The 24,941-nt window shown below is 42.2% G+C and overlaps 1 protein-coding gene across 1 annotated transcript in view; it reads left to right on the forward strand.

Annotated features, from left to right (window-relative positions):
* The window catches only part of rimbp2a (RIMS binding protein 2a), a 77,839-nt gene that overhangs the window by 20,328 nt on the left and 32,570 nt on the right, over positions 1-24,941 (forward strand). The window contains 2 exon segments of the mRNA XM_071536484.1: positions 19,585-19,674; positions 21,990-22,112. Coding sequence (XP_071392585.1) covers positions 19,585-19,674; positions 21,990-22,112 — 213 coding nt within the window.

A 24,941-nucleotide genomic window follows, 5' to 3' on the forward strand; every position in this document is an offset into this window, starting at 1 on the left:
GGCCCTCCTGGATTAATTGAAAATCCCTCTAACCGGATTAAATCATTTTAGGTCCTAACAGTGGTACACCCACACTCACACAGACAGATACACATGCACACACACAAGCCCACACACACACAAGCTGATGTCGATATGATATAATTACTCATTATGACAAGGCAGTGTAGGCAGTGTGATAGCGAATATTTTTTGTGTTTTAGCTAAAGGCTAAAAACTGTGAAGCTGTGAAGATTACAGTTGGAACAGACCAAAAACCTTAGTAAAGGGTAGAAACTGGCCCTTGACTTCATGTCTGACAAGCGCACTTCCCACAAAAAACTCCGTAAACTACACATAAAAGCACCTGAGATATTATAAGATTAATATCTTTGCAGGTCATCAGTAAGCCTATGAAAGAGGCCTAGAATTAGAGAAATTAGAGAAAGCTTTTACCAGTGCATGTTTTCTTGTATAATCGCCTCCTTCTTGCGCAGAAGTAGTCCTTAGATACTGTCATGATCCAATCTTTGCCCACACCTTCATTTTGGGTTAAACTGCATTACATCTGCCCAATATTTTGTATCATATATAACTCAGACTTCATATTTAGGTTGTAGTCATAGGGTTTGAAAAATTGCAGCTTTCACTAGTGGTTTCTCTATTTCTCAAACTTATTGGCCTGTTGATCTCATTTGGACTGATCCGCTTTAGGAGGGGATCTGTCACCTTGCATTGGCCTGTTTCTCTGTGATGACATGTTAACACCCATCTAAGTAGTGTGGTCCATTATCAGTAGCCCAATAAGGGACCATATAGGGATTTCTCTTGAAGTAAATTTTCCATCTGGCCTCAGAAAGAGAAGTCAGCGGGCCTCTTCTTTCTGCACTGGTTCGGTTACAGCAGCCCTCTCCACTTCTCCCAGCCAGTCCACTATAAGTAAGCAACAACAACAACAACAACAACATGTGATGAATTCGTCTAGCAATGGAACAAGTAATAATGTAGAGGTGGTCTATCACCTGTTAAACAGTGTTTTTGTGGCACCTCACTGAACCATACCACACTCTTTACTATCAAACTGTATATTTGAAATAGGGCTGCACAATTAATCACAAGTCAATCGAAATTACAATATAGAATTCTGTTATTCAATCAGGGTGTGTTTTAAACAGCCCACTAAACCATTATTTCTTTAATTATATTAACACTGAGTAAAATCTTAGCATTACCATCTCAGTTTGTGTCACCTTTGCTGAAAAAACAAATTATGTAGAAAAAGATATTTACACATATATCACAATTCATATTGAAATTTCTCTATGATATTATTTATGACTATTGTTCTGCTATCATTTAAATGTCCCAACATGCACTTCCCTGCATTGTGTCTCAGGGTCTCTCCTAAAAACCTGACAGCTCCTGCTATATGCTGAACTAATCCATGATCTTCCCTACAGTGCTATGCATTTTAATTGAATAAACAGCTTGGAAACCTGCATTACCAGTTCTGTAACATTTAGAGCCATGTCTCTTCCCCACTGAGTTGTGCTTTTTAATTTATTAAACAAGAGGCCAACTAATCAGTTCTGTACTGAACAGTGCCACAAGCTTCCAAACGGAACCATATAGACCTGATAGAGAAAACAGTTAAGAAATGAATATCAGTAGCTCTGTAATATGCTATATTTGTCGGCAGTACTCCCTACTGCGCTATGAATTTTATTTAAAGAAACTGCTTAGAAGCCAGTAGAGAAAGGTTTGTAAGATGCTGGACTGTGCTACAGCAATAGCAACGTGTATTTTAATTGGCTACCACAGCAATAATGTTTTTCTCAGCTGACTTTATTCAGTTACTCTTCTCTGGTCCCTCTCTCTCTCTCTCTCTCTCTCTCTCTCTTTCTCTCTATCTCTCTCGCTCTCTCTCCCACACACAGACACACACACATACACACATAAACAGTCCCCTATATTTAAATTCACAGCTTTATGTCGTGTGGCTCTGATCAATCAAACAAACACTGTGTACCCAGTGCCTCTGCTACCATAGCCACCCACATAATGCACTGTTATCATGTTAGTATTGTGTGTACATGTGTGCAGGTGTGTGTTTGTGCATGCATGTGTGTGTTTGTGTGAGTGTAGATGTGTGTGTGTGTGTATGTGAGTGATAAAGAGAGAGCAGCATCAATCAAGACCCTGTACAATTAGATACATGGCAAGAGGAGGAGAGCAGGGGAGCGGAGGAGGGGAGAGAGCAAAGGGAAAAGAGGGAGGGTCTATCCGGCAGTAGCCAGCATCTTGCAGGCTTCTGTCATTTGAATCAATCTGGCAGACAGGCAAGAAGGCAGTCGAGCTCTGAAACTGGAGTCCAGACCGTGGCTGTGTAGGGCTGCTCTCCAGTGGACCATCCTCACCTCTTATTTGAAGCCCAGCCTCCAAGATGTCTATTTCCTATCTGTGACAATACCTCTACCTCTGCTGCTGATGGAGCTGATGTTTGTAGCGATGGAGCTGCTGGCTGATTAATTCAGCAGTGTGGATTTCCGCAGCTCACTGCACACGCGTAGAGCGTGAGAGGGAAAGGGGGAAATTGAGCAGAGGGAGAGAAAGAGCGCGGAAGAGAGAAGGAGAAAATGATGGAGGAAGGGTGTTAAGGAGGAGGGTGTTAGGGGGTGGGGAGAGAGAGTGAGAGAGAGAGAAAGCAGAACAGGGAAGAGAGAGTTTGTGTGTGTAGAGGGGGTGGAGGAAAGAGAGTGAAGGAGGGAGAGAGAGGGAGAGAGAGAGAGAGAGAGAGACACGCAGGCCCTGGAGCTGCCACTGATGCTGCTGCTGCAGCCGCTTGACAATTCCCCGCCCAGAGAAAGCAGGAAAGAAGGGAGGAGAACAGAGGAAGAGAGGAAGGAGGAGTAAGCTGCACCTCAGTCAAGATGCTCCTATGCTAACCAGCAGACACGGTAAATACTGATCCTTTATCACCGCTCTGCTTCCTCTAACTGCTGCTGCATCTCTCTCTCTCTCTCTCTCTCTCTGTCCCTCTCTCTTTCTCTCTGGGCGCCTCCTCTTGCCTGCGAGTTTGATGCGTGTGAGCCTGCATGCCTGTGAGTGTGTATGTGTTTGATTTAGCTGTGTTCAGTCCTGTGTAGTGTATGGGGCTAGCATAGCCGAGCAGCTGGGGAAGCCTGTCTGTGCCGCTGCACTAAGAAGAGGCAGACAGACACAGAGGTGGAAAGGAGAAGAGAGGAGGAATAGTACATTGTGTCTCTTCTGGGATTTAATGAGGGGCGAGCAGCATCCCGCTTCTGTGTTTCACGCTGATTGTAGCAGAGACACCTGTTTGGAGAGGATGTGTGGGTGTGTGTGGTGGAGGGGGGGGTTGCGGTGTAGGGGCTTATTGGGTGTAACGATGTGTATGTGGATTGGGCAGGTTAGCATGTGCGTGTGTGTGTGTTATGTTTGTGGGTTTTTTGGGGGATGTGGGTGTAGGACAATACTGCCGTTTGACTGTTTTTAAGGCTGTTCTCAAATTCTGAATATAATCTTTACCTAGTACATGTGCACATGCAGGCATTATAACTTATAATGTAACATGGAAACACAGTGCACACATACATGCTCATGTGGACACATACACACAGACAAACGTGTGACGATTGGTTGAGTTTGTGTGTGTGTGTATGTGTGTGTGCACACGTGTATGTTTGTGTGTGTGCTTATATGTACACTGTGTGTATCTGTGTGTCTGTGTGTGTGTGTGTATATGTGTTTGCCTTGTTGCCCATCTGCTTTGGTAACCTGAGCTTTTCCTGGTTCCTGCCTGGCTGAGGGGTTGCCATGGTGATGAATATTAACCCACTCATGGGTGATTGACACTTGCTCTCCACCAGTCATTGATCCTCCTGAGGCCAAGTCCACATTCTGTCTCTGAATGTGTGTGTGTGTGTGTGTGTGTTTGTGGTGTGTGTGTGTGTGTATGACAAGATGGTTTATGTTGCTATTTGTTTTGCTCATGTGATTATATTCTTGAACTATGTACTGTAAAATCAGTTTATAATACAAGTCATTACTAAAATCATTTGTGGAAACTCACTGCACTACAGCATACTACTCCACTCACACACCACTTATTCTGTGCTGTCATCTTGGAAATCTTAGAAATCCTATCTGGAAGACTGGAAGTGAATCAAAATCAGAGAAAACCAACATGGGCTTCCTTTATGTCAGTGCTTGGGCAGAGCTCTGTGTTAAAGGAAAAATCCAGCCCAAAACACTTTACTAACTCTGGAACACAGATTACATGCTGTGGACACAAATTATGTGAATATTATGTTCATCCACCACAAAAGGATTGTGTGACAATCACACCTATACAGACATATCGACACTATATAAACATCAAAAGAGATGTGATATGTGAGAACAGTTTAGTTACATTATAACTGTATAGCTATTACAATATACTATTACTGCAAGCAAATACTCCACCAATATATTGACAAGACACCGACTGCTTACAGTAATGCAGTAATGCAGTAGACCTACATTAGTACGTTTAACCAGATAACCAAGCTATCACTTGTTAAATTGAGCTAAACACACAGTTGTGCCATAATTTGAAATAACTGTGACCCAATGTTTGAAAACTGAACTAAAAAAATGGCAGCTGTCTTTCAAAAGTTGGCTAATTTGGAACTGAACTGGTCCAACATAATAATAAAGACGCCCAGTGCAGACTGCTGCTAATAAGCGATAGCGAAACCTGCCATTCCAAAAGAAAAACTGCCACATCTTCCTCTCTCCTCAGTCTCTTCTCATCTTGGAGTGTTTTTCATCTTGGAAAGGCAATGTTGAGCTTCAGTCTAGTTTTGGCTCACAGACAGTCGCTTTCTTTTTTAGCACGCTTGCCTTCCTCTGAGTGACTAATCTGTTTCTTTTTCCTTCGGTTTTCTGTTGATGAAGTCAACAAAAAATCAAAAGACTGATTTTTTTTGGTGACTATCACTGCTCATGCTAACTACCCAGTTCTTCCTCGATTTATTCCTTAACAAACTGCTCCTGTAGCTGCTTCTGTAAATGTAAAATGCATCACTTCCTGTGTGGCAGAGGATTTTCCCTGGGAAAGACCGACCTGACAGCAGGTGTTCAGAACAGCAAATGTAAAAGCTTTCATGAACTGGCTACAGGTTGAATCATGCTATCAATGAGAGATAGAGAGTAGCAAAATGGAAATTTAATATTTATTTATATGAAAAAGTTGCAGATTATTATGTTTAGGTTAGGATTAAGGTTATAGGGTTAGGGTTAAGCAACTAAAACTTTAGTTAAGGTTAGGCGACTAAAACAACTATGCTTAGGTTGTTTAGGTTAGGGTTAGGTTTAGGTCATGGTGAAATAAGAAAAACTTTCACAACAAATGAGAACTTCACTCACAGTAGAAAACCTCAACTCGTGTCTCCTCCATGTCCTTTTGTGGTAGGAAAACACATTTCTTTCACTTTTTGTGCACGGAACACACATTTGCATTTTAAGACGTCATGCTTATTTCACAAAATGTCTGAAGACGAGGCTCCTTGATGAGATGAATGGCTGTTGTGTTTCACCAGGCGAGGGTTTTCTTTTCATTTATCAGAAAAGTTTAAGGAAGAAAAGACAAACTACAGGAAATGCTGTACAGCCAATCACCCAATTAGGCTTGTGTTTTCTTGAGACATTACATGTTTAAAATAAACCTATGTGTATGCATGCATGCGTATGTGTGTGTGTGTGTGTGTGTGCGTGCATGTGTGTGTAGGTTTATGTATAAAGGGACATATGGCTGCACCTTGAATATGCCTGAATGTGTGCCTTTGTGGGTGGGTGAGAGACCAAAGGAGAAAGTGAGTAGAGATGGCAGAGGAGAGAAAAAGAAGTGGTGCACGGCTCTAACTCTCATTTTGCAGCATTTTGCTTGGTATGGCTGGCGTCACTCTCCCTTTTTCTCTCTCGCTCTCTGTGTGTGTGCGTCTGTCTCTGCCATCTTTTGTCTCTCTCTTTCCTCTCTCTCCACCATGTGAAGGTAGAAAAGATGAGAATAAATCTTATAAAGACTCTTAATCTTTCCCCTCCTTCTCCTCTTTTCCTTCTTCCTCCACTTCCTCATCTCCATGCGGCAGACTGGTAGGCTGTGCCAGCTGACATCAGTCGGATGCCAGGGGGTGAGAGGGAGAGAGAGAGAGAGAGAGAGAGGGAGGGAGGAAAGAATCGAGAAGGATAGGGGAAATGAAACTTGTGTTTTGAGTCTCATGGTTGATTTCCTTGCTCTTCTCTTGAGATTATCAGTGAGTCTCCCAGCCAAAAGACAGCCTCCTTGACTAATCAAAATGTTCCTTGGGACACACAGGCACTGCAAAATCCCAGAATAGTAACAGATACATAGGGGTGTGTGAGCACACATGCATAAACACATACACATGTACAAACATGTGCAGACATAGACACAGTAAGCCTGAACAAGCACACATACAGACATAAAGAGTTGTGCATCTACAAACCTATCTGTACTTAACATGCACACACATTTCCACACACACTCTGCATTACATGCGTTCATGCACACTCCCCCACATTTTCGTTGTATTGTAAGCAAACACAGTGCGTATCCATGCGTACTTGCACATACCCTACATCCACATCATATTGATTCTGTTTGCTTCCATGCCAAACATAATCATGCATTTTTGCCTGTCTCTCTCTCTCTACACACACATACGAACACACACACACACACACACACACACACACACGCACACACACACACACACATTTATAGATAGATAGATAGATAGATAGATAGATAGATAGATAGATTATATATTATATTTATGCATGCACTGGCTTCTGCACTGGCTGTACATGAAAATGTGTGTTTATGTGGGCGGACAAACACGTATGGCGCATATGAGTATGTGGGTGGTGACGTTTGTATTAGTCTTGTCTATTTGTGTTTTTGAGCTTTATATACACATGTGCACACACACAGTGTGTATCTCGGATGTATTTTGTACTTTTCATTCATCCTGAATGTTTGAATAACAGATAAATTGGACAGCCTTTGCTTACAATGCTTGTATGCAGGCTTACAATCAGACAAGACAAAAGGGCATCAGATATGTTGGATGTGAGCGACAGTTCAATATGTGTGTGAGGCTGCTACTTTTTACCGCCCTGGCACTCCATACCTGAAAAGGAACAGTTTCTATAGCAACCCCACCATCCCCCACCCCCACCCCCTTACGTGTGTGCACGTGTCTGCATGCACATGTGTGCATGAGCGCACATGTTTGCATGTACATGTGTGCATACGCGCGTGTATGTGTGCGCGCGTGTGTATTTGTGTGTGTGTAACCGTGTGTGTGTGTGTGTGTTTGAGTGAATGCTGTATTGACTGCTAGCAAACACGCCATACGTGTTGATGTCATTAAGCCAGTGGGGAAGCAGAGAGGGAAAGAGTAAAGGAACATTTCCTCCTCACATTTCCTGGCAGCTTTTCAAGATACACAGAAGTTAAAGCAAAGACACTGAGCACTGCAGAAGGAGAAAGAGAAAGAGGGAGGGTGGGGCAAAGAAAGAGTGTGAGAGAGGAGGAGGAGAGAAGGAAACATCAGTAGTAGGTGGGTGCGTGACTTGCGGTGCTGTCTTGATGTCTCCAATAGAAATTCATTCTAGTTAAAAATTATATGAGTAGTGCTAAATTTATCTTACCGTGCAGGTGATGCTCTTGCTTCTTTTGTGGCAACAACATATGAAATCACATACACCTTAGTGGGGTATTTGAGCACTGATTCACCTCAACTGTTTTGACCTTTCCTTGGGCATAACTCATTCACCCAGGATCAGTGTTTTTACTCTGATAGTTGGTTCATTAGACATTCTGTTGTGTGTTTTTTTATTTGAATTCTTATGAAAACAAATATAGGTTTTCTAAGTAAAAGAACTTTATTACTTAGGAACTATATTTTCAGACTATCTCTCACTGAGGTGTTACAAATCTGAACGCTACAAACTCGTCCCAGATGCATCCGATCTTGGTCAGTAGTTTATATTCTGGGTTTCATGGTGGTCAAGTGCTGAATAATCCACATGTTAAAACTAAGTGTAATATTGCTTTAAGACAAGAGTGGAGAGTCGTCTGTATGACATCACTTCGAGGACAATGTCAGACTAAAAACGTTATACAACGCTGTTTACAGTTCTGGCCTTATGTGTGAGGCAGTGTATAAATTATATCAGCATGAAGTGTCCTTTCAAACATTTCCTTTTGTGGCCTGTTTGGTGGTGTGTTATGTTTTAATCTCAACATGGCACTGCCCAGGCTGGGTGAGCCGTAGCCAAGGAACATGTTGGCACAGATAAAAGGCCTGTTACTTCCACACCACTACCTTGTCTCCCACTATCCCCCTGTCATCCCCCATGCTGTCTTCTCTCTCTTTTTCCCTTTTCTCTTCCCCTTTCTCTCCCTCTCCTCTCCTATAGGCTCTTTTCTCTCTCTACCACACTTGTCTCCTCCTTGTCTCTCAGTGTTTCCTATCTCCCTCTTTCCACCTCCTCCAAACTTCTTGAGTCCTTTCTCTCACCTAAATCTTACCTGTCCTGTGCTTCTGTCTTTCTCTATCTCTATCCCTCACTTTCTCTCTCTATGTTTTCCTACTCGCGTCCCTTTTCTTCTGTCTGTTTTCTCTTTTTCCATCCCCAATGTTCTGTGTCTGGCAGGGCCTGAATCATTAAACACGGGACAGAGCCTTAGGTGGGCTGAACACCAAGGACAGCCATGTGGATGGAGGGATGGAGGGAGAGAGTGGGATGGAGGGATGGAGGGAGGGAGGGGGGGAGGGAGAGAGGAATACACCACATCCGACAGCCCAGCCTGTTAAGATATAGCTGACATGACAGGACCTGTGCACCTGTAACTGTCACCTATCGCTCCCTGCCACTGAGCTCTGCTCACTTGAGACCTCAGACTCAGTCATATGTATCAGCTGAGGTCACTGTTGTGCAGCGCTATAGATGCCAGTATAGAATTCCTCTTTGAACTCAGGGTAACGTACCGCATTGCATGTTTTGCACAAAGCATTTGTCATGGTAGCAGTCTACATTCTTTTTTTTTTCATCTTGCACTGCAGTTGCATTGTAGCTCCGCTCCCAAGAGGAACCATTTGGTAAATCTTGCACCACTAACGTAGCATAGATGCAGAGTCGGGGACTTTATAATGGTTACTGCTGTATAATCCTCTATCCACCAAATACCTTGATTTTCACACCTGTCATGTTTCCCCTATTTTTCTTTTTAACCACTGAATTGGTCTATGCATATCTATAGATAGTATGTAAGATACAATAATATGTTTTGATATCTGGGTCTACATTGTAATCACCATAGAAACAGCTGGTAAGGAAACCTCTGCCAGTGTATTTCTAGCATACTGTACATTTTAGCAACTGTGCAATGGGGTCAGATGTAAATTATTTAACACTTGTGCAGTATGTTTTGCTGGAGATTGGGGTCATGTGAGTGTGTATGTGTGAGTAGTGTGTGTGTGTGTGTGTGCGTGTGTGTGTGTGTGTGTGTGTGTGTGTGTGTGTGTGTGTGTGTGTGAAAATACACGCACCCATGTGTGGGTGAAAGTGTGTGGGTATCTGGCTGTGTGTTGTATATGAAGACATGTGTGTAGTGTGTGGGTGTTTTCTGTCTGTGTGTGTGGCTGCATGGGTGCTTGCGCATTTATGTGCATGTGTGTGTGTGTGTGTGTGTGTGTGTGTGCATGTATATACACGTGTAGTCTACGCAATGGAGGTCCATCCAACCATGGGTAATCCCTAACCAGCTCTTGGGCTCCTAATTAGCATGGCACTGATCTTCCTCAGAACTTTGTATTTTCCAGCCCTCTGATATTCTCTCGTGTGACTAGCGGGAACAATAGGTCCTGCTCATGTCAAATGTGTTATGTCATCAATGTGACTGGAAGCTCCACTGCCCACGTCATGGGAGCCCTGTTTCACTCTCACTGCCTGCTCCCACAGTATGTACAACACCCCGTGCCACTAACACGCACACACACACACACACACACACACACACACACACACACACACACACACACACATACACTCTCCCCTGCCCTAACAGCCCCCTTGGGGCATGTGTATTCTCAAGAGAGGCCAGCGTTTTTCCCCAGGGCCTTTAGCCCTTCATATATAGTACAGCTGGAGCACTTCTATCACATAAAGTACACAGTCAAATGTAATATGCACACATGGCTGCTTGATCTCTCTCTCTCTATCTCTCTCTCTCACACATGCACACACACAAACACATAGACTTACACGCTCAGACTCTTATATAGTATATATGACTATGTGGCACATGTGTATACATCACACACACACACGCAAACGCCCATTATAGAAACGAAGGTGGCAGAGCTCAGATGAGTAACAGAGGAAGAGGAGGAGGAGGTCGAAGAGGAGGTGAATAAAGATGTGTATTACGTGGAGGAGAAGTTAATCTCTCCTGACGGCAGCGCTGGCCTCTCCCTGCCTCTCCTCCCTTCTCCTCTGTCTCCTCTCCTATCTCCTCCGTAAAACTCTGGATTGTCTCCTGCTATGCAGAGACAGGCAAGGGAGTTCACACAGGAGAACACACACACACACACACACACACACACACACACACACACACACACTACACACTTACACGCAAGCGCAGGATTTGCAGGAACCAGGGCCTTTACACGAAACACTGGCTGTTTGATAGTTTGCTCAAGAGAGGAGGCGAGCAAGAATGTAAAGTACATATCCCCCAAGGCTCTTTATTTGTGCACTGATAAACAAGTCTTGGAACACTTTATTCTTGTATGTCGACTGATAAAATCTTCAGTGTGCGCTTTTGCAAAGATAAAAAGACTCTTTTTTCCACAGTGATACTTTTGCTGTAGAGAGATTTTGAATGTGCATGAAATTTCCCCTGTCACATTGACCTGACATGGAGTATTTGGGCTTGAAACATTGGTAATTTTAAAAGTCTGCGTAGCTGACTGTGTAGGCTGGATTTCTATTCAAGCTTCAGTCGATCCATGTTATTAAATGTGCAGAAGTGAGTCACTTCTTCCATATTCAGAGCTTTATTTACCTTTATTTACTTAGCCACAATGAGGGAGAAGGGGGGGTACCTTTACATTATTAGGGTACCACAAAGTCATGAGAGCTTCTAATTTTAACTAGACAGAGAGTGTATGTGTTTATTATGTGTGTTAATTTTTGCCACATGAATAATTTTTCAGGGATTTTGAATCCTTAGGGTTCAGATTAGGGTTCTGGAACACTGTGGATGCACAAGAGCTTAAGGCTAATGTATGCCTGGAGTCGCTAGTTATGCAACTCACGCATGCTTGCACGCACACACACACACACACACACACACACACACAGACACACAGAAACACACACATACTCACACACACAGGCATGAACACAATCCAGCTCACACTTCACTATATCAGCATTACTGCCATCTGTGTCCACAGTCCACGCTTTAACTCAGCGCTGCGTTATAAATGGCCCATAGGCCTTATGGCTATGACATAAATGTACACACACACATGCGTGTGCTCACACACACACACACACACACACACACACACACACACACACACACACACACTACCAACAAAACTAGATTAGCCTCATATTCATCTTTTATGAATGAGGCACCTGTAGAGACACACCAGAGCGATAGGCGAGAAGAACAATGTTAAAGACCATTATCTGCTGATGATGCTTTGAAACTGACACACAAAGGGGAATATATTAATACTTTATTGATGAATTATCTATCACTGACATTACGATAACACTTAACATGAACTACGGTTTACAGCAAGCTGATGTAAAGATGGTTAACACAAAAGGGTTAACCAAATAATATATAATATATATATGTATATATAACCAAATAATAATAGCAATTGCCAGGGGGCTTTTATTTTGAAAACAGAACTCAATAATGTGACATGCTATTACAACCAAAACACAAATAAGATTGCATTAACACTACATTAAAGCTGGTTTAATCACTGTTCATGAATGTGCCATGCAGCTATTGTTTAGGTGTTAATCATATGTTATAAACCAGAGGTAATGTACAGTATTACCAACATAACCAACTATTGATCTCAAAATGCAGACACAGTCTGACAAGGAAGCTGAAGCTCAGCTGAAGATCAGTTGGGATTCAAACTAAGCCCTTCAAAGGACAAACTGTGGGTTATACTGTATACTCTTTAATACTGCAATGAAGACCTTGCTAAAGCTATGTATTACATTTCTAAAACTCCCTCACTTTCATCAGCAATTTTTAAGTGGGAATTCACAATGTCAGGGCTATGGGCTACTTACCCTGCCCTAAATTAAGACAACCATTGGAAGTGCGTCTTGTTAGAGTGCATTATGTAGTTGTGAATGGGTTTCCAATCGCAGATTGTGAAGGCAGAGTCTGTAATCGTTTGTCCAGTCTAAATATTGGGATTCAGCCAACATTTGTCCTGATCTACAGTAGTCTGAGAGGCTCAGCTGGAGACAGGCAGGCAGTTGAGGAGCTGTCCAGGGTCCTGACTGCTCCAGACCTCAGATGGTGCTGAATAGACAGCTGCTGTTGTGGCAGCTATTAGTGGAAGCACAGGAGTCACGACTGTGACTCTATTTGTCCTTTCCCCAACCATATAAGTAGAGTACAGTCTTTGATACAGCTACGCATACACATATGGATGTCACGTATACACTTACACACACGCACACACACACAAATCACAGTACACCATGATGTAAAGTGGAGTACTTCAGTTAGAGAAAGGACGAGAGAGGAAAGAAAACAAACCACACTTAAAACATATAATGGAGTTGAGAAAATTATCTAGGTATATTGATACTTCAAATATCACAATAGTTTGAGCTTCCAGAGGATTTAAATGAGACTGAGGAGAATATGTGGTGGGAATAGTGGAAGGGAAATCTTGTGTAACATCTCCAGCTCTATACTGTAGAGTGAAGTCTGCCTTCGATCGCTGAAACAACCCCACTGGACTGTACTTAATATAACTTACAAAGGAGAATAGGGAGGTGATGATGTTTTAACATCAGGAGGAGACTGGGTGGGTGGGGGCTTTGCATAAAGTGAGCTGTACTGTGGGGAAAGTAAATGAGTAGAATATGAGAATCTCTTCTCACAGACGTTTGTCATGAGCTCCAGTTTAAGATTCCGAAAAAAAACGACAGTACAGTGGAATTGAGTATGGCACAAAATCAGCATGTTGCACAACTGGTTATATCTATTTCTATGCACTCCATGATGGTCGGCGAGAATTATGTAGTGAAATGAAGAATGTCTTGCATGCACCAATTTACATGCGTGGAAACATAGTACGTCTCTGTTTATCTGTGACCTGCCAGTATTCCCATCCAAGATAGCAGATGCAGCCAGTGTCTCCCCACCCACAGTTCAGTGGAACAAAGTGTTTCCACCATGACATCTGATTAATGACAATCCTCCTGGGAGTTGAGGGGGAACAGCAGGAATTCTCTACCCACATGAATTTCATTTGGATTCAGCAGTGGCCATCACAGAAGTCTCCCCCATGTTTTCATCCTTCATCTATCCTCCATTAGAACCACAGCAGCTGTTAGCTTATTCTCACTCAAAGGTTATATTGTAAGAGATTAATAGAAACATTGTAACCCAAAACCTGTAACTCTCAATTAACCAATTCCAAGATTCTGTTCATGTGCCTTCTGCTGGTTTACAAGAGGCAACATTTCAGTTTTTCCAAATAATTCCCCCCTATGTAAGAGCAATTATAAAATGCCAAATTGTTGTTTGCAATATAACCGGTAAAAAGTGAGAGTTTGCATGATTGCGACATCTCAAGGAAACACACATGCATTCACCATCGCTCTTTCATGCATAACTGCTGAACTCCTCACCATCAAGTGATCAGAAGTCAATGGGGGGAAATGATTGGAACAAAATGAATCTTTCCATATACTGACTCCTCGTCAGCCAAATCAAAGCAACTTACCAGATCCTCTCGCTTGAATGAGTCTGGTTTGGACCGGAGTGGATAGAGTCCACATGACAGAAAGCATGAGGCTGCAGCTTTTCACAGACATTGATGCTGATGCAGTGACGCATGATATTACAAAAATGCCAGAGGCGTTGCCTAAATCTAGTATGTCGTGATTGTGTTATTCATGGTACAACTGGGCCCCTGCTGGGTTTTGAGCTGAGCAGTCATAGTCAGATGGAACAAATAACTTGGTGTGGCAATGACGTCAGCATAGTCAGATCGATACTGTGCATTGTGATGGTAAAACAGCAACTAATGAAGACTACTACAACATACAAGTCAGTTGAATATTTGGAACAGAACTGCTTAGATTGTAAACACATTTCTGAGAAGTAGGACAATAAAGTATTACCGTATTGTAACCCATCCTAACTGGTTAAGAAAGAGGTTTTTTTTATACCAGGCGTATTCAGCCGTGTGCCATGGAGGGCCGAGTGTATGCAGGTGTTCGTTCCAACCAAACACTACAGCAGGTGATTTCACTGATTAGCACGGCTTCAACCAGAGAGGAGGAACTAATCAGTGAAATCACCTGCTGTAGTGTTTGGTTGGAATGAGAAACTGCATACACTCCACGGTTGAATACCCCTGTTTCATACCTGCTTTTCTAACTTTACAAAGACACTGAAAGAGGAAAAGAGATACAAATTACTTTAGACTAGGGTTTCTTAAACTACATGTTGGCATCCAAAATAGGTCATAACGTGACCTTGGTATTATAAGGTTCTGTGCCTGTTGACATTTGTGTGGTGTTATTTTTTGAAAATAATGATTTTTGAGTCTGTAATTTCTAAAACAAAAGGACCCATCTCCATTTAACTCGATGGATGCTGAAAACTTTGAAGCTCAATATCTCAGAACTATCCTGAAGGCAGATAGAACCTTATAATTCTAAGCTCACGATAAGCCATCATCTGTTTGGTGTCCACATGGTTTTGATAATCCTTGGTCCCAGAGTGAGACTAAATTTCCCTCCATTTGCATCCTAGGTAGAAAAGTTTAAGTTCCCAATCCCTATGTTGTTTAAATTAGGTCTCTCTGGTTTACGTACTGATACTGGCTGAGGAGATTCTGATCACACTGTGTCCTGCTGTGGAGTGTTTGTTGAAGCATTAGCATCTCATTGTTCTGGGCTTTGCTACATTTGCTCGGGTTTGCTCTCAAATGCTACTTGATACGCGGGCTGATAAAGCTCAGTCCTAACCCCCGTCCTCTTTATAAGATGATCAGAAACACTTGTCAGATGGTAACTAAAAAAAGACATTTTTGAAGTAAATCCGCCTGAGGTGCACAGAGGGTGGGGGCTAAAACAAATGACAAAGGAACATTCACTGTTAAAAGGCATGGCACGGAGACAAACTGCACAAAAACAATGTAATCAGGGAATCCTCCTTGTCATAATGTTCAACACATGTACCACAACACATGGTTAGATTGGGCTCCACTCTTCAGGCTGCTGCACAGATGTATAGAGAAAATAATCAAACAGACACACATCCACCTGGTGATGTGGTGCCACTGATAAAACTGTTAAGGATAAACCAACATAAGTGATACAGCTTGTACCAACAAACCAACATAACTGATTAAGATTGTGATTGGTTCAAGCCTCGCAGCCGTTCACAGCCACTGTATTTTTCCCGGAAAGTTTCATCAAGTTTATCCAGTTGCACAAGAGTTTCAATTTATATTTACTTCAAACCCATATGAGAAATCGCTGTTATTGTAAGATGATTACTTTGCTTATACAGACAAAGATACTAACTGATACTAGTCAAACAATTGTATTTATTATCCTGATACAGACAATGATATGAAGTGAAACATAGAGGTCACACAGTAGACTGTGGGACTGGGTAAGTGCTGGTTTACTGAGCGGCTGGCCACAGCAGACAGAGCAGATTCAGGGCCAGAAGCTAAATTAGTGGGTTTCGGGGGGGGAGTGATAATGATGGTGGTGATGGAAGGGGGAAGCACATGCATAAGTGTGTGTGTGCATGTGTGTGTGTGTGTGTGTGTGTGTGTGGATAGGAGAGGAAAGACGAAAGAAGTTGTCAGAGTGAATTAGTCATTAGTGGTGTTGAGGTCTCTCCCCCTAGCCTGTCCACTCTCCCAGCACGCACATATGGATCTCAGATCTCACAAGCACACACAGATCCTAGACAGACCCACTTACATCACCACCCCCCCAAAACACACTCACAAACACACACACACATGCACACACACACACATGCCACGCTTTCACTCAAGCGTGATTCTGCACAGATGTCCTTGGAGTCCTATTAATCCCTTATTTAGTTGCTTTTTCCTTAAGAGGAGGCCTCATTATCCTATCCGTTATATTTTGGAACCAGACTATTTTTTTGTTTATTTGTGCATATCGAAGTGTTAAATTGGCACAGAGGAGTGTTTGTGTCCCCTGGCTGTGCAGTATGGGGCTGTGTTTACAGGATGTTACAGAGTGTAAAGCAGAGCTGTGAATGTGTGATTCACTGGAGGTGGGAGGAGGCGGAGAAGGAGACGTCACTCCTAAAGCCCATAAAAGAGAAGCTCTGAGAGTCAAGCTTTAAAAAGGTCACTCTTCTTTCTTTCTTTCTGTCTTTCTTTCTTTCTTTCTTTCTTTCATAACTGAACTTCAACCTCTCGCAAACTCAGATTTTTTGACTCCCTTCTCTCTCATCTCCTATCTCTCTTCATCAATCCCCTTCTCTCCCCCCCCCCATTACATTTCTTCACCTCCCTCACTCTTTCATTCCAATTATCTTTACATGCCTCGCCCCACTTCCCATCCTCATGGTGTTAACTGTAAGGCCATGTCCTGTCCTGGGGTATCAGGGCAGATGAAGGCTGTAGCTGCCATCTAATGATGTGCCGTGTCTTCAGGATTTAGCGGTCAAAGCCAGAGGAGGGGGAGCGTTCCTGATTGCTAATGGCTGCTACTTTAGCTAGGTGTGGTTCACTGACTGCACCGCACTACAGTCTGCAGAGACGTGATGTGGCGACAGTATTATACAATAAGAGCAGCAAGTGGACTTTTACTGTCTTACTGTCTGCTGTCTGTCTGTATGATTATGTCTCTCTCACTGTGTCTTTCTCTCTGTCTGCACATGAAGACAGTGGCATACCTGACCTCTCTCTCTCTCTCTCTCTCTGTCTCTCTCTGTCTCTCTTCCTCAATCTTTCTCACTCTCTCTCAGACACAAGCATACACATAGACACCACATGACTCTCAGTGTGTAAGCCTAGGGTTTATTGAGTTTCTCCATTTGTGCTGATAATTTGATGGTAAAGCTTTGCCATGCCACAAATACACTTTTACACTTTTGTTGTGCAGAAGCTGGCATACAAAGCTGGAGCTTCTCATTTGCTTGAGTGTAGTGTAGCAGTAATACTCAAGATGGCATCTTTATTGTGAGTATTAGTGTACTTAATTGTGATGTGACAAGGTACAGAGTGCAGCTGAGTGGTGTCGAGCAGCTGTGGTTTATGGGAATTATCAGCAGAGTTGGACCACATCTTTGGCCAATCAGATTGCTTGGCTGGAACTAAAGTTATTGTAGCTAATAAATAAGATCACAATACACAAGAAACGTTTCAAAGCAATATAGATGGATAATAATGGCACCAGTTACGATCAATAGTATTTTTTCATTACGCTTTGTTTCCTGTAACTCATTATGTTTTTATTAAGTCTTTATTCATGCAGGGAAAGCACACATACTGTTTTTCTGCATCAACCTGCTTCACATGCATAGTAATATACATACATGACAGCTGCCAGGTGCTTTGTTACTCATTCATTTCCCCTGCCTGTCTGGGAACTCAAACCAGTGAGTTCCTGGTTCACGAACTCACCAGTGCAAATCTCCAAACACTTTTCAAAGCTGCATCCCCACCAAAGGCAATATTTTCCATCTACAGTCTCACCATTTCCCCATGTATCTGGACCTTTATTGTAGCGGTTTTCAATCTTTCTCTCAGGAACCTGCATTTTCAAAATAATTTATCTTCAAAACCAAAGCTAATTTTGCAGGTTATATGCTAATACAACCTAATTAAATCATGTTTTTGAGACTATTAATAAACTATTTTGCTTTGGGAGGCAATATTTTATTATCAAAAACACCTGTTGAACAAAATCCCCTTCAGGTCTTGAAGCCACCATTTCTTCTCAATAATTTGCGAACCCAATTTGATCTTACACCTACCAGGCTTCAAATAAACTCTGTGTTTGACTACAACACCAGATTGCTTTTTGTTTAAAGCCAAAGTTGAAGTGAGCCAATGCCATATTTTATTATAGATTGGTGATTAGATTTCTGTGAATAGCCCACCGCAATTCATTTTCTGGCGAGTACAGTGATGTACAGCATGACAAAGGGAAAACTGTGAGAAAACTGGAATATAAGGCTACTTTATGCACATGCTATAGTGTGGTTTGGATGCTGAGCATGTCAATTAACAGCGAAAACTCTGCACCAGCATGGAGTGATGTTACATGCCAGGATATGACCAGTCGCAGAGTGCAGAGAAATCACTCTTGAATACTTAGAGCTATGATAGGAGGGAAGCATTGCCCTAGTTTGAGTCTGGCGTAATTATGTAATGCTTGAGTACCTGCAGCACTAGCAGCACGACAACTTCTGAATGTGAATCTAGGCAGAGAAGAATGAAGGAAGGAAATGCATACCTCTTTTTAATTCAGTCACTCGATACACAGCCTCATTTTATCTTGAGTTAGCTAGTTTTCTAACAGACTGTGCAGCTCTCATTGGTCATCATGACTCTTCAGTCATTTGCTGATTTATCCTTGAATTGACATGTCAAACTGCCACTCCCTTGCTCCATCCTTCCCTCTCCTCATTTCATTCCTGTCCCTGTGAATATGTTCTTTTCTCCCTCCATCCCTCTCTTTCCCACCTCCTATTCCTCTTTCTTCCAACCATCCCTCCATCCTCGCTTCCGTCCTTCGACCCCCCGTTCCTCTCTCTCCTCGTCCCTTTCTTCCTCCTTTGCCCCCTTCATCTCTCTCCCTCCATTCCTAATGCCACACACCAAATGGAGGGTGACAGTATGCAGCTGTGGGTTTTGTCCTCCAGACAGCATCTTAGAGAAAAGCTTAGCCACACAAATACACAGACAGACACACACACACACACACACACACACACACACACAGACTCACACACACACACACGCACGCGCAGACAGAGGGAGGGATCGGCACTAACCTGAGTCTTTCATCTGTCGCTTATATAACAGTTTTAAGATGGAGTTACGCAGTGTGGCTTGCATACATGATGCATTCAGGCACATAAGACTTTACAACGGGGAAGAGGATAATATTAATATATTGTAATATAAGGACATACTAACTTCTCTTTCTCTTTTTCACACTCTGTCTTTCTCTCTCTCCCCATCCCTGCCACTCTTTCTTTACTTTCCACAGAAAACAAAGCTCCATGCTGCCTTGCAAGAGAAAAATCGTCTCAACTTTGAGTTGATCAACCACAACCTGAAGGCATCCAAGTATGACCAGGTATGACACTCACACACACGCAGCACACAAGCATGTACTGCAAGGACATACACACACAATGATCAATGGTCAATGTAAGACATACTTTATTTTGCAGTAACAGTGATGTAGGGCCTAGATCTAAACTAAACTATGTCTTATAGATGGCTTATCATCAGTCTTATGTTGGAATCTGTGATCCACCTCCTACAAATCAATACACTAATTGCCTTATTGGGTATTGTAATAATACAAATTAAGTAAAGAGTTTATTGTGTATCATGTGTGCTCGAGATATTGCTTCTTGACTTATATTCAATTCCTCTTCAAACACAATTCATATTTAAGCACAGAGGATGCATACATGTGGCATTATTATTGTAAGTCGCTTTGGACAAAAGCGTCTGCTTAATAACATAATGTAATGTAATGTAATGTATTAATGCATGTAGCATTAATGTGTCTTAAATACATGTTGTATTAATGTAGAATGTGTACATTATGTATACAGTGTACAGTATACTATGGTGTTGTCTGGCATGACCTTAAAAGACTGTCTGACACTTACACCATTACTCCTTCTCCCCTTCCTCTCTCTGTATGAGCGCTGCCTGTCTGTCTTTACCAGCCCAGCCAGCCTGACTCTCCCACTCCAGCATACACACGTGCATGCATACACACACAGACACAGACGGAGAGACAGTGACCGTCTGTGATGGTAGGCGATTAGCTACTCTGGTGCTAATAGTCACTTTCACGGGGGCCAGATTTGACACGTGTCCAGGGACACAGCTCGGAGCTTTTGCTCCACGCCACGCTACACCATGCCACACAAAAAGATGCCATCTGTCCTCCGACAAGGTGGGCACAGAGATGAAAAGAAAGTGGGGCAAAACTGTGCCCAGTCACATCAGATATATGAACAAATGCGGTTGGCTTGTATGGACAACCGTGGCAAAGATACAGGCAAAGGTATTGGACACTGCACAGAGAGACAATGAGAGAATGAAAGAGAGTGAACTTAAGAGAAAGAGACAGAGAGAGAGAGATACAGAGAACAAGGAGGTGGTGGAGTGATTAGAGAAACTGATCACAGAGGAGTTAGTTTTGCTGGCTCTGGATTGTCAGTGTTAGAGAGAATGTAGTGACTCTGCAAATAACAGTGAAGGAGCGGACACTTCCCCCTCCCTCCCTCCCCCTCTGCCACATCAGAGGTGCTTCTCTCCATAGTGGATATAAGATAGCTCTCAAAGATGTCTCTACTACTTTCCCTGCTCTGTCTCCTAATCAGTTTGCAACTGTCTCAGCTAAAAAAAACCTCTAAGGGAAGTGAACTGCCCATTCTCTTTAATGAAGAAAAAAAAAAACAACAGAAGGAAATTAATGAGTCTTGTTATATGGCAGATGGAAAGTTACAGAGACACACTGGTCAATGCTGGGTGAAAAAGTGGCTGGAATCTTCAGGGGTGATACAGAGGCAGTCGTGTGCATGTGTGTGTGTGTGTGTGTTGGTATATGTGTACCTGTATTTGTACAGGTACATTTGTACATTTGATATTAGCCATGGTGTCTGATACTAGTCTGCTTTGCTCTACAAAAAGTGGTCACTGAACTCAGAAAGGCCCTTAATTGACCTTTATGTATGGGCCAACATGGAAATATAGATTAAATGTGGACTAAAAAAATGTTTTACACTACAATACACTACAGGACAGGGGCTCAAGTCATGTCTATAAAGCAGATATTATGCAACATGTCCCACATCATGTACTTTTAGATGGGGCTGGACCTCTGACGGTGCAGCTCCAATCATAAATTCCATCTGTCACGTTAATTAACGAGAAGATTGGTGTGTGGCTGAGGAATGGTTTTGATAGATCCTGTGAGGCCTCTTTTTCATATGGCCAACTCCAGAGGAACCAGCGTACCTCAAGGCCACTGATTGATGAAGAAATGAGAGGCAGAACACTCAAGTCAGCAGCTCTCTCTCATAAAGGCTAGATGGAAATGTGCTGATTAATTTCTCTCCAGACTGTGAACTCCCAATCAACCCTCCAACCAAGAAAAAAAAAAGAAACAGCCTCTATTCATAAAATTACAAAATAGTGCAAGAACAAAGCTCATACAATTTTTATGCATGTTTTTCACCGGAAAAAACTACAAAACAAGTGGGTAAATTCTGCAACTCTGCAAGGAATAGAAAAGGGGAATGGACGTGTTTCACCCTGATTTTGCTCTGGTTTGCCTTTGCCACTGTCTCTCTATCTTTCATCTCCATGTTGCTAACCGTCCTCTTTCTCTTGCACCCTGCATCCTTCTCTGCATTCCCGATGCAGGTGCGATCAGACTATGACCAACTGAGACAGACGTTTGTTGTCGTGAGCCAGGAGAGAGACGTGGCCCAACAAGAGAGGAGTCAACTCCAAGACAAAGTGGAGAACCTGGAACAGGTTCTGAAGGTGAGATTTTACCCTCCATCCTTACATTTATCTATGCTCCCACCCAACTTTCCACTCACTCAATACAAACATTACTTGAAACTTTTCTTTTTTTCCCACCTATCCACTTCTCCCATTCCCCCATTTCTTCCTCTGTTTATAGCTACAACCTTCGCTCTGTGCATTTATCATTTCATTCCTACATCATATATCCATTCCAGAAGGACAAAATAGTATTTTTTTATTTTTTTATTGAATGTTTATTGAGGTTTCAGTTTTTGAACAATCGTACATACAGTAGGATGCATACCGTATCCAGGATATAAAACATTTAAACCAGCGAAAAGAAAAGAAAGTAAATAAAATAAAAAGATAAAAAGCAAAAAAAAAAAAAAAAAAACTATAAATACATAAAAGGGAAAAATAAAATGTCTCCAACAGACTGGTATGTCTCTGAGTCCCAGCCTATATAACCAAGCTGGCATCCAGTAGAACTGATTAGATATTTTAAACTGAATAAGTCTTATTTTTATATCCTTTGACAATTTCCTCAAGTTTTACAGATCCTGTCCCATTCTTTCTCACTAAATGACAACTTTATCTCTTTCTCCTAAATCATCTTCAGTGCTGTGGAAGTTTTAGTGGCCTGGCAAAAGATCTTGGGGTAATAGAGAGAGGCCGCATGGCCAGCTCCAAATATCTTAATGATGTCAGAGAGCAATTCAAAATGTTCTTGGAGAAGCCAGAACCCCCTGAGCGCTTCAAGTGTAAGTATTGCTACATACTAGACCTGGGAAGACTAAACTCTTGGACTAGCTTATTGAAGGAATTCAGCAAACCTGATTCCTCCCGCCACCCACAACTTCCACAGAAAGGGAGCTTCATGCACAGCTTTAGGCCATTCACTTGAATCGAAGTTTAGATAGGGATTCATATTATAAATCTGGGATAATTTCTTCCATGTATCCTGTAAGTTGGATATGACTGGATGGGATCTCATGTGTGGTGACATTTAGACATTAGACATTAAAGAGGGTGGCACACATCACGTCAAATCATGAGGGAGCTCTCTGTGGCTGAAGCAACCACTGGGCGATATGTCTCAGGCTGAAAGCATGAGGATAAAACAGTAGCTTAGGGAGACCAAGACCCCCTTTGTCCACTGGAAGTTGGAGTTTGTCCAAGTGCATCCATGGACGCTTCCCAAGTTGTTGCATGTTTGATCAAAATATTTGAAATACTTCACTGAGATATGAACAGGGAGAGATTGATGGAGATAACTCATCTTTGGTATGCAGTTCATTTTAAGAACATTCATCTTTGCCCATAATGATAATAAAATACTATAAAATAAATAAAATAATATTTGTAAATAGCTTTTATGGTTTGCTTCGTGCGACCAGGTGGTTTGGGTATGCCACCCAGGACAATGCAAATACTAACAGAAAGTTTAGACAATCAACTTTTCTGTGATCTGAGATTATCTGACTTGTCCTGAGGTGGTAAACCCCCCATGTCAAACTCTGTACAAGATAAAGCAAATGCTAAGAATTATTTGCAAATACAACTGGAGTCTGAACCCTTTGTCCTCATTTCCTGTTCAGTCATCACACCCTATCTGTCCATCTTTTCTCACTATCCCAGCATCTCTCCCACCCTCGCTCATTCCCGCCATCCTCACTCCCATTCATCAGAACTGGAATACTTTTCAAACAGACTTTTCCCTGCTGCGTTTGGAAACATTCCCATCCCCATTTAATGTGTTTGTTTTCTAAGAAAAGTTTAGAAGAAAGTGATGTAACTCATGAGGTGAAGTGTCATCGGTTTCATAGAGGGACTCTTTTTCATTATGTTCTGGTCTGCCAATAGTAATCAGACACAGTCTCATTGCACTGTGAAACGCACTCTCATTACAAATCCTTGCCTCCCTGCATCTCCTATCGATTGTCTGTTTGTAGGGATATTTGAGAGAGAAATGTACCCATCTGAGAAAAATTGACCCACTCCCTAATACAGAAAAGAAAGGTTTGTCACTTTCTCATTGTGTATTGATTATGTGGACAGGGAGACTATGTGTTACAGAAAATTACAGAGGGGGGTGTGGGTGGAGAACGCAGAGAGAGAGAGGAAGCAGAACATGAAAAACAAACAACAGAAAAAAAAGAAACAGACTTTTGAACTGTTCAAATAGGGTTCTTCATTTGAAGCTTCTAAAATATGGTAATAGTCAATCTTAGTTAAAAGTGATGTAACTAGATGCTCCTTGTCACATTTCTTCTCTAGTACCGACACATCTAATCTCAATGAGCCTTCCTAGCATCCGGTGTACAGGGCAATCAACCACAGGTCATCCACAAATTACAAATATAGAGTTGTCCTAGAATGAAGTGGCTTGTCACAACTGACAATGAAGGTGACTATGATAATGACAACAATGATGATAATAATGATGAGAATAGCAACAAAATTATCCATCCAACGAGGCTATGAACTTCACCTGTCCCAAAGTTCCATTTACACCGCTCTCTGTCTTTACCGTGTACCACACAAACAGACCTTTTTCATCACTTTATGTAACATTTCCCCCGCACTCTACCTCCCCAATAGTAGATAGCTTGTGTAAGGAAGTTTGCTGGTTTGAATCCCCTGAATCTGGTTGGGGGAAGTGAGTTAAGTAACACCCCACTTCTCTTAATCGTCAAGGTGTCCTTGAGCAAGGCACTCAAAATCCAGCTGCTCCAGTGGAGCTGCACAGTGGCGGACAGTAAGAGGGCTTTCACACTGGTGTTTTAGTCTGAAGAGAACATGAGGCGCACATTGTTCTCCATTTTTGGCATTTTCATCGATAAA

Source organism: Centroberyx affinis, unplaced genomic scaffold (assembly GCF_046629955.1).
Source record: "Centroberyx affinis isolate AG114_WGS23_722 - 3 ecotype Tasmania unplaced genomic scaffold, CSIRO-AGI_Caff_v1 ptg002878l_1, whole genome shotgun sequence".
NCBI lineage: Eukaryota > Metazoa > Chordata > Actinopteri > Beryciformes > Berycidae > Centroberyx > Centroberyx affinis.